At 30.0% G+C, this 11,591-nt stretch overlaps 1 protein-coding gene across 1 annotated transcript in view; it reads left to right on the top strand.

The window, feature by feature from the left end:
• The window catches only part of LOC106465352 (catenin beta-like), a 30,456-nt gene that overhangs the window by 11,763 nt on the left and 7,102 nt on the right, over nucleotides 1-11,591 (top strand). Inside the window, exons 6-14 of the mRNA XM_022393223.1 lie at nucleotides 1,019-1,038; nucleotides 2,353-2,456; nucleotides 5,853-6,059; nucleotides 6,356-6,487; nucleotides 6,999-7,121; nucleotides 7,282-7,446; nucleotides 7,936-8,086; nucleotides 8,430-8,554; nucleotides 8,847-8,973. Of these exons, the coding sequence (XP_022248931.1) occupies nucleotides 1,019-1,038; nucleotides 2,353-2,456; nucleotides 5,853-6,059; nucleotides 6,356-6,487; nucleotides 6,999-7,121; nucleotides 7,282-7,446; nucleotides 7,936-8,086; nucleotides 8,430-8,554; nucleotides 8,847-8,973 (1,154 nt within the window). The remainder of the gene's footprint in view (nucleotides 1-1,018; nucleotides 1,039-2,352; nucleotides 2,457-5,852; nucleotides 6,060-6,355; nucleotides 6,488-6,998; nucleotides 7,122-7,281; nucleotides 7,447-7,935; nucleotides 8,087-8,429; nucleotides 8,555-8,846; nucleotides 8,974-11,591) is intronic.

The following is an 11,591-nucleotide window of genomic DNA, read 5'->3' on the forward strand; positions in this document are numbered from 1 at the left end:
TGTAATCTTTACACAATATTGCAGATTATTAGTAAACATTACAAGGCTTTCATATGCAAGATATCAGGTTTTTAAGTTAAATATTAAGATTTTTTTAATTAAAGATATTCTCATGAATGATTTTTTCTTTCAGAATGGTGACTATCTAACATGCAAAGTAATTTTGATTTTAAGATTAAAAATACTTTTTTGCATCAGAACATTTTGAAATTTCACATGCACAATCATTATAATCTCCAGATAATTATCAAATGCTTTTTTAGAAAACTATTTTATATGTTATTTTCAGTACCATATCTCTGTACAGGTTGGGTCGATTTGATAAAAAAAAATTAGGAAATAAATATAAATTATGCTTATTTCGTTCTATTCTTTCTTTTCATGCTAGATTCCAAGTGGTAAGATATTAGCGAGCTCAAAATTTCATTTTTTTTAGACCCAGATACAGCTTAGTTACTAAGCTCGATAAATTATAGTGAAATTCTGTGGTATTGATATAGTAATTTATATTTGGTTATTTTAAAATTATGTATAAAACCTGAAGAAGAAAAAAATTTCTTTGTTTCACATCTTCAACGTGCAAAATTTGATAAGGCTTAGCAACCTACAGCAAGCAGCAAAGGAGTACAAAGTTCGTAACAAGAAGAGATAATTTTTTCTATAATTCTTTATTTACTGTTCTATGGTTTAAGAAAAATAAATGAAATCTAAGAACTTATTTTGTAAATAGTAATAATGTACATACATATATAATGTTTTATAACTGAAATGTAACTGTTTTACAAAATACTAGTCCACTAAAACACAGCCAAGATAGGTCACTTTGTAAAGGCCTGTTTTATATTCTTGGATATGTTAACATGAGTGTACGTGCTATGCAATATTGTAACCTCTATAATGTTAGACAGGCATGGCTGTAAGGTCAACATAATAAAAATAATGAATATATAAAAATGTATAATGTCATGGTATTTAAGGTATTTAGACTAAACATTTGTGTTTGTGTTATAATTTATAGTCATACAACTGCATTTCAAAGTAATTTCTACAGTCACGCAAATCTGAAAGTATTTTTAGCCTCTGCAAAGTACTTGCATGGCAAACTAATTTAGATAATACCTGTGAAAAACTTGTGTGACCAGACTTGTGTTTGGTCTCAACGATGCACACAGGGAAAGAATTAGCTGGGGTTTCCGTGTTGAAGTTTGTTTGAATTTTGAACTTTTAACCCCGTTTCCCAGCAACAGATTAGATATAGTATTGTTTTAAAACTTACTTTATATGTATGTATATAAAGAGTGAGGATCTCGGTGGTAAATTATGTTAAAAAAAGTGTTTAGTGAATTATTTAATTTTGAAGTAGGCATTATTTTAATAGATTATGCATGATTTCTTATAAAATAAAGGAAGATAATTTATTTTTTACTTGTATAAAATAACTGTAAAACATAAACTAAATCATTGTAAAGAGTTTTGTGACTACAGCTTTTGAAGAGCTCATTAGAATTCATTGTTGGGTTTTATATGTCATTCTAATCCATTCTTCAGTTGCAATTCAGTGTTGCTTATACCGTGAAAAACTCCACGATGCTTTTCTTTTTGATGTAGATGCTTTGTGACTTATCAGAAAATGAAGATAATTATCAAAAGTGTAGAAGTAGCCTATTTTTTTTGTTGTTAAGGTTCCAGTTGCCTCTTGTTTTGTCCACTCAAAGTTCATTGAATCACATGTCCATGTTGTTTTTATGGCATGGTTCATTCTCCCTCATCACAGATGACGTAGTGATGAGAATTAGTGTAGAAACACCTTTCTGTGTTTTTTTCTTCTTCTTTGACCTGTGAATTTTCTTGTCCTATTTGTTACTTATATCTTTTGTGGTATTTACAGATGTGGGCTACAGTGATGATTATATTTGTATATATGAATAGTTTTCCCATATTGTCTACTCTGTTTTTTCAGTTCTAGAACACTGATGAACAACAGTGTTGTTGATCTTTTATTTTAATGCTGGAATAAATATAAAAATTTGTTCGGTATCTGAAATGATAATGAATATGGTTGAATGTAGTAACAAAAATCTGTGATACTAGTTATGATAATGGAACTGTATATATTTTGTCACATATTTTCCTAATATATATGTGCTTTTAATGTTTCATTTATTTACAAATTATGCATCATTCTGAAAAAAAAGATTTAAGAACCGTTTCTGACACTCAAGTTTGTGTCTGTTACTGTAGATGCTCTTTATTTTAAATGTAAGCTAAATTTTTTTTCCACGTACAATCTACAAGTAGAGCTTAATACATCAAAAAAATACTAGGTGTTTATGAAATTTGTTCTTTCTGCAGGGGGCATGCAAGCTCTTTCAATGCATCTTGGCCATCAAAGTCAGCGATTGGTTTTAAATTGCTTGTGGACCCTTAGGAACTTGTCTGATGCGGGTACTAAACAGGTAAGATAAGGTTCAGTCCACTTTTCACTCTGATTGTGTATAGTTTTGTTTTTATTATATTAATAAATCATAAAACTTTATCAATGATAAAAATATTTTGCAACTGTTAGGAAAAGCAAGGAAAGTTATATGCTTTAATAAAGTATGTTGTATTACAAAGTTAATTTTTCGATGAAGTATTTTTACTAAAGATTTGTTCATAAATTTGTGAAGTCGGTCTGGCTTGACTTTGCCTGAGTGCAAGCTAATTTCCATGTTAAGAATAAAAATACTTTTTTCCCATGTTTCAGTTTTCATATTTCATTTGCATAAACCTCAAAGGTTTGTAAGGGTTTTTTTTTTTGATGTTACTATTCTTTATTTCTCTATTTATATACCCTAACACTAACTGTAGTGAAATCATCTGTAGCAAAAGATTAAAAATGTAAAATAAAATAATAAAAGTTTGAAGGCACTAACATTGTTGTATTTAATTTTATTGTTTTATTGCCTTTTGAATTGTGTCTAACTACTAAACCAGTGGTAAAGCAATAACTCACCTAGCAAGTTCATAACTCAAGTTGCGGAAAATAAGTACCAAATTACTTAGGCACAAGAAACTTGTGACATACCTTATTGAGAATTTTTTTTCATTTATGTTGTCTTATCTAACACTCACAAGTTCAGCAATAAACGAATTGCATTGTTTCTTGTTCAACTTTGAGTCTATTAATCAGTAGACTTACCTTAATCCACAGTTTCTGCTCACTATCGGTCCTAACAAGGATTTTCAATTTTCTTCTATTTATATGTTCATTAGATTCATTCAGTGAGTGTTTCCTAATACATAAAAAAAAATATGTAGATCTTAATATAGCATGTTCTTGCTTGTGGAGTGTTAACCATATAGTGATGGAAACAGTATAACCTAAAAACATTTAGGACATTTATATTTATATATCATATTAAAAATTAAAAGTAGTTATGTTTTTTTTACCTGAAAAAATACTGTAATCTGTATGACTTTTTAAACACATTTTCCTCAACTGTTTTTGTACCTATTGTAAACTTCCTGTGAATAACTTGTGTGGCCAGACTTGTGTTTGGTCTCAATGATGCACACAGGGAAAGAAATGGCTGGGGTTTCCGTGCTGAAGTTATTTTGAATTTTGATCTTTCAGCCCCGTTCCCCAGCAATAGATTAAATCATGGACTATAGTGAAAATAACTTTGTATAAATGTTGTTGTTTTTCATACTGTAAACTTTGTCTGTATATTTTCTTCTTCACTATTAGCACATTTATGAACAAAAAGTGTTGTTGATTTTCTGTTACAGAGCTGGAGTGAATATAAGAATTCTATTAGGTATCCAAAATTATATAAATGATTGATTGACCTGTCTTTGTTATCTATTTTAGTTTGAATGGGAGAATGTGGTAACAAAGATCTGAAGTACTAGTTATTTGTTTTTTAAGAGTTATGATTATGGAATTATATATTTTCTCAGGCTTTTTTTTTTATGTTACTAATGCATATCTACTTTCAATGTCTCATTTATTTCTGGCATTAATTATGGTGTAGTTATAGTGCAGCTGGTATTTTACCAAAACTAAGGGAAACAATGAAACTGGGGCTATTTACTTTCTAACCTAAATGAACTATCCTTTTAATGTATCTAATAAAGAACAGTATGCTCTTTCTGTTGGATATGAATATTCCAGTAGCAAAGTGTAGAGAGAATTGTTGACATTTTTTGAAAGACGCAATAAGGTAGGAGGGGCATGTTATGTGGATTTGACTTTCTTGTTCACATCTCACAAAAACAGAAAGTTTTGTTTACATTAAAGCTTAGCAATGTGTATAATAAGTATGAAATTGGTGGTACACTCAGAAGATTGTCTAGGGATAGAAAGAAAATCTAAAATTGGTAATTTGGAACAAAGAAGCATCACATGATACAGAGATGTGAAGGTTGAGAATTTATTTAAATATTTTCTATTGAAATTAAATTAAAACTTGTATAATATTAAAATTTAAATAATAAACTATGGTTTGACACTGAGTTTATTGATAGTCAAGTTGTTCAATTATGAATGTAATAGTAAAAAAAAAGTTGTGACATGCACACCGACCCACAAGTTCTCGTAAGGTTAAAAGATTGTTTTATGATAACTCTGATGTATGGCATCAAAAAAAAGGTGCTGTCATGTGAAAATAAACTCAAAATATTTCCAATATAATTTCTTAATTTTTATTGTGAATAACTTCAATGGTTAATATTTTTAGAAAAATAAAAAATACTGATAAATAACTAGAATACTTATTTATCCCAACATTTCATCTTACTTAATAGGAGATATCAGTTATGTTTCAATTTAGGCTGTAACAGACGATCCTAGAAGCCGGGCATCCGATGCACTATGTCATTGCTTTTGTTTTTGTACTTTTGTGGTGATAATGTTTGTCAAAAAAGCAAACAGAAAAATAAATAATTTGTTGTATCTGTATTTTACTTGTTATTTAAAAAGGCTTGAAAACAATTGTTGATGTAGTGCAACACAAGCCAGGCTTCTAAGTCACCCATAAGTGGTTGTGTAGTCTGTCAATTCGATCAAATCTGTGTAGAGAAGATTTAAACAGTGAAATTGTTTTCTTTTCTTATAGTCATTGTATGATGCAAGTTTCTGTGAAAGTTGATTATCATAAGTTGCACAACGTGACAAAGTTTATATTTCATGTTCAACTGGGAGAGGTGCCTATAACTTTGATTTTGTGATAAGTATTTGATCTATATAAATACCAAATATAAGATTATCATTTTTTATTTTGGAGAGGACACTTGCCATTTATGTTTGCTGCTCATGCATTTAGTGCATCTTTAAGTGGAAGAATCTCTTCAGAATGGACAACTGTATTGGCTGCTGTGTCTTGGTTCATGTATTTGTTGCAGTTTTTGTTTTTATTCTTTTTTGTTCTGTTCTCTTCCCATCAATTTTCAAAACCTCTACTTTTAATTAAGTTTTCAGTCACCTTTTTAGATAATGTACTGATTACAATAGTATGTTTGGTGGCTATTAGTCAGGACCTGATTCATCATCATGGGAAATGAGTGTTATAATCTAACATGAAAAGAACATTTGTTAGGGTTGCATGTTGAAAAGAGTAAAAGTCAGACTATCAGATGTTTTGTTTATTTGTCCCAAGGGTGTATTTAATGAGGCAGCTTGATATACATTTAAATACTATGTGTCTTATGTTTGTAAGAGTTCTCATTTATGTATTTGGGCTATGAAAGATTGTTTCATTCACATTGAAAAACTTGTTTTTTTTTCAAAAAAATAAGGTTTTAATCATTAGTAAATAATTGTTCTGAATATTTTATAACTCCAGGTAGAACTGTAATTTTTACTTTATTAGGATAGTGTTGATACTCTGCTCCAAGGATTAGTACAACTTCTTGGAAGCAATGACATCAATGTAGTGACCTGTGCAGCTGGTATTTTGTCAAACCTGACTTGTAACAACATGCGCAACAAAGTGATTGTGTGTCAAGTTGGAGGTATTGAGAATTTGGTCCGCACCATAATCCAGGCAGGAGATCGAGAAGAGATCACAGAACCTGCTGTAAGTAATATTTTAGACCTTATCATAGTATTAAAATAATTGAGTAAAAGTGTGTTTTAATGTTGATGGTATTTGCTTTGAATAATTGTGTTCACAACTTACAGGATTTCATAATAATTATCTTAGAAAATGTCAATTTAAATTTTGATACATAAGTATTTTTATTAAAAACAAAATATGAAGTTCTTGTTGTTTGCTTTTGGAGTCTTGGTATTAGATTAGTTATTTTTTTTATTATTATTATTACTATTATTATAAATACAAGATAATTTGCATCAATTCTGTTAATTTCCTAGGTTTGTGCTCTGCGTCACTTGACCAGTCGTCATCCTGAAGCTGAAATGGCACAAAATGCTGTTCGCCTTCATTATGGGCTCCAAGTAATAGTTAAATTATTACACCCACCAAGTCGCTGGCCTCTTATTAAGGTTGGTAGTTGTAAAGTTAAAGTATTAGTTCCACACACATTTGTAGTTTCCACAGGAAAGCATCAATGGACTTTTACTTTTTCCTATTTAATTGATTAATTGTCTTTGTTATCAGAGTTATTTGCATATTGACTGTAATGAGCTTAGATATCAAATGTTTTATTTTTCATTTTTAACACTGAAAAAGTTCTTAGGCTGAACAAACTAATTATGTAATAAAAGATATAGCTGTGAAGTTTGTAACTGATATGTTTTTGTTTGTGTGGTTTGTATTTAATTCTTTTTTGGGCCTGTGACTTGTCACTTATTTTAAAAAAATGTTGATTTGGTGAAGAAATTACAATGAAGTAATGCATGCGAAATTGACCAAATTAAAATATAATAACTGTATCGTAAATACTTTCTACATCTTTTAATATTTTTACTGTTTAAGTACTAAAGAGAAACTTTTATACTTAATTCTGTAGTTAGAATGATGTGTACTCTCTTTTTTTTATGTTCACGAGTATAGGCTGTGATTGGTTTGATCCGTAATCTAGCTCTGTGCCCAGCTAATCATGCCCCTCTTCGTGAGCATGGTGCAATTCCTCGTCTTGTACAGCTGTTAATCAAGTCATATCAAGACACACAAAGGGTAAGCTATAGATTGTATAGTAAAATCTAAATTTTTTTTTATGATTACTGTAAATGTTTTAATGAAAAGCATGTAACTTGGACATAGGAATGTAAATATTAAGTAACTTGCTATAGTAAAGCATGCAGGTTTAATCTGATTTTGTTTTATATTCATGCAGCAAAGGTCCAGTGTAGCCTCGAGCAACAGTCAGTCTTCTTTCACAGATGGTGTGAGAATGGAAGAAATTGTTGAGGGTACTGTTGGTGCACTGCACATTCTGGCCAGAGAAGCTCATAACCGTGCTATTATCAGAGGGTTGCAGGTCATCCCTGTTTTTGTTCAGGTAGAAACCCAAGTTTTGCATTTGGTTTTAATAGTTTTAGTTCTAGTTTCTACTGTTTTAAATTCATAATAAATAGTTTTGTTTATTTCATTAGTAAAGACCTTACATTTTGACTTTAAAGTTTTTGTTTGGTGATTTATAGATTGAGAAGGTACTGCTAGGAACGTAATATGCAGTCTTACATGTGCATAAATGGTAGATTAAACATAATATTAATATACACATTGATTAAAAAATAAATGCTGAGGTTACACAATTTTTGAACAGATGAACTTATTGTATTTGTTATATTGGGTAATCTGTCCAATTCTAAATTTTGTATGGCAGCTAGATTTAATCTCTTAAAAGACAAACTGAAAGGGAAAGAAGCAAACATATTGCATATAATGATAAATAGGTAATAAATATAGCATAAAATATGTATTGGTTGTCAGTGTTATAAAATTGGTAGTGTTATGAGAATAACTTACTTAGCTTACATGCTTGTAGCTGATGTACAGTGAAATAGAAAATGTTCAGAGAGTTGGAGCGGGAGTTTTGTGTGAGTTAGCTACAGACAAGGAAGGAGCAGAGATGATAGAAGCAGAAGGAGCTACTGCCCCACTTACAGAATTACTACATTCTCGTAATGAAGGAGTTGGTATGTTGTCTTTTACACTGGGTATTGTATTCTGTATATTGTTAGTTGAAATTGTTCTGATATATCTGAGACTTTGATTTAGAAAAAATAATCTAATTCATTTCCATTTTTAAGCCAGAATTTACTGAATAATTTTTAAATGCAATGCTATAAACTTCAGGAAAGCAAATTTTTGTAAGTATGGTAAACTTTGTATTGATTGCAACATCTGTATTAGCTTGACAAAAACTTTTATTAAGTATCTCGGATTAGATGTTCATGTTTGAATAATAACTGAAGGCTGTGTTTGAAATATTTTATGGTATTTTGCAAACCGTTTTGATAATAATTCTGTCCATTGCAGCTACTTATGCTGCAGCAGTGTTATTCAGGATGTCAGAAGACAAACCACAGGATTATAAAAAGAGGCTTTCAATGGAACTGACCAATTCTATCTTCAGAGAAGAAAGTGCACCTTGGGGTGGAACAGTAAGTTGACTTTGAATCTTATTATGTCAACTTCATTGTGTAGTACAGAGAAGAATCAGGAGAGATATGCAACTTAAAACTATTGAACAAGTATTAGGTAGCTCATTTGTAATACTGTGTTTATATTTCAGTATTCTATAAAATAGAAAAACTATCATTACAACAATACAGACAATAACTGTTAAGTGTAATGCACAGAAAATAATTGCAATTATTAAAATCTGGATTGTTTTAAATACTGTCATATATTGTTAAGTTTTTATTCAATTTGAATATTTTATTATTTTCAAAGGCAGCAGATATGGATATAAACATGCTTGGTCCAGATGAAGCATATCATGATCAAATATATCAAGGTAGTCAGGGTCCACCAAGTGTCCATTCTGTTGGTGGTCGACATAATCCTTATGCTCAGCAAGGTGAGAATATTCAGTTTTTGAAAAGTATAGATTTTGTTACAAGTTTTCTTTCAGTTCTATAAAAAATGAATAAATTTTGTTATTGTTATAAGATAAAATTCAGTTAAAAAACCTCCATTTTGTAGTTAATAGTATTATGACTGGTGTGCAACTTTTAGGCTTTGAGGTTACCTCAAATTTCAAAGTTTAATTAAAAATATAATTATCTTTCAGCAGTTTTTTGACTCAGTATTTTAGAATTTATATTTTAAGAATTATACAAAATTTATCTTCTGTGTTCAATTTTTCTACTAAACAGAAAGTGTAGGTTTAAATTTGCCAAGAAAGTATCATCCTTTGAAAATACCCATTTCTTGTTTTTCAAGTCATTGTACCCCTTCTTCTTAACTTATCCATTGGAGCTCGGCCCGGCATTGCCAGGTGGATAAGGCGCTCGACTCGCAATCTGCGGGTTGCGGGTTCGAATCCCCATCCCACCAAAACATGCTTGCCCTTTCAGCCGTGGGGGCGTTATAATGTGATGGTCAATCCCACTATTTGTTGGTAAAAGAGTAGCCCAAGAGTTGGCGGTGGGTGGTGATGACTAGCTGCCTTCCCTCTAGTCTTACACTGCTAAATTAGGGACGGCTAGCGCAGATAGCCCTCGTGTAGCTTTGCGCAAAATTCCAAAACAAACAAGCCATTGCAGTTCAAATTCAGAGGTATGTGAAAATATAATTTCCGATCTGTGTTTTGTCTCCCACAAGTTGTTCTTCATTAATTAAGCTTTTGGTTCAATAACAAAAATTCATCAGTTGAGCTGGACAATGAGTGAGAAAAGATTCTAGAAAATGCTGTTATTTTATATGCTGTATAATACTCTAAAAGTTACAACTTAAATACTGTAAGCCAGCAAATAGATTTAAAACTTGTTATAAAAAGTTAACTGCAGATATTTTTATTTTCACATTCCTCTTAATTGTAACTCAGTCAGACGTGGAAAGATGTTTCAAATAAAAAAATTAAAGCCATCTGCCTTTATTTTTTTAGAAAACTTTTAGGCATTTTGATTTTCCAGTATTTCACTAGTTTTTGTGTTTAAGTCTTCATATCACCTCCTTCAGTTTTATAACAGCTCTTTGTTGTTACCCTTTTGTGATGTCACAGGATATGGATTTAAACAATTACTAATGGAGCTCCATCCTTGAAAACTGTTAGGATAAACAAGATTATGTCTACATCAGTATAGAGTAAATAAAGTGGTTGTAGCAGTAATTTGTGGTTTTGTTGACCTTAACTACCTGAGTTTCCATAAGGATACTAATGGGAAGTTTTTAACACTTAGACATAGATCTGGGATTGTCATTTCTTTTTACACTGTTTTCATTGCTAATATTTTTGTGTTAAATTACATCTGTTTAAAAGTCAGAAATTGTATGTGTAAAGATATCAAGTATGTTTAGTTAGGTTGGGAGAGAACAATAAGTGACATCAGATTATTTGAATGACGTCTTTTATTTCTGATTATAATTTTTTTAAGTTTATATAATCCAAAGAACACACACAAAATAACTTTTTTACTGAAAGCAAACTATATTTATTAGATATAAGCTGATCTCAAGTATAAATATTATTGTCAAAAATCACTGTATGGTGCTTGACAAAGGTAATTTTAATGCCAATTTGAAAGATCATTGGTAAATCTTTGTCAGTTTGTTTTTTGATTTCATGCTATAACTTTTTAAATTAGTAAGCAATTGTTAATAAAATTTGGTAATTTATCAGTAAACATTACAATGTTTTCATATGCAAAATATCTAATTTTTTTTATTAAGTCTTAAAGTTTGTAAAGCAATGTTTCTCTCATGCTTTTTTTTTCTTTTCAAATCTTGTCTATCTATCATGCAAAATAATTTTCATTTTAAGATTAAAAAATACTTTTCACATGCGAAATCTTTATAATATTCGGATAGTTATCAAACATTTCTTAAGAAAAAACTTTATATTTTATCTGTTATTTTTTAGTAATTAATCTCTGTATGGGTTTGGTAAATTTGACCAAACTTGCAATCATCACAAAAAATTAGGAAATAAACAAATTATGCCACTTTCATTCTAGAATGAACACAAATTATAACATGAAAACATAAATGTTTAGACAAAATAGCTTAAATCTTGTAACATTATACATTTATATATATTTATTATTTTTATTATATTGACCTTTCACCCATGCCTAGCTAACAGTACAGAAGTTACAACAATGCAGCTCACATGCACTCATGTTACGGTATCAAATGACATTAAAGGTGACCTTTGGTCTGTACAAAGTAACTTGTCTTGGCTGTGTTTTAGTCAACTAGTATTTTGTAAAATACAGTCACATTTCAATTATTATACATTATATATGTACATAGATTATTGCTATTTTGAAATAAGTTCTGAAAGTTATTTTTCCTAAAACATAGAACAGTAAATAAAGAAGTAAAGTAAACAATTATCTCTACTAGTTAAGACCTTTTGCGCGTGGAGGATATGAAACAAAATATTCCTTTTACGTTTTATATATACTTTTGAATAACTACAAAATAATAAATTACTACATCAATACCATAGAATTCTACTATAATTTATCAAAC

This window comes from Limulus polyphemus, unplaced genomic scaffold (genome assembly GCF_000517525.1).
Source record: "Limulus polyphemus unplaced genomic scaffold, Limulus_polyphemus-2.1.2 Scaffold1918, whole genome shotgun sequence".
NCBI lineage: Eukaryota > Metazoa > Arthropoda > Merostomata > Xiphosura > Limulidae > Limulus > Limulus polyphemus.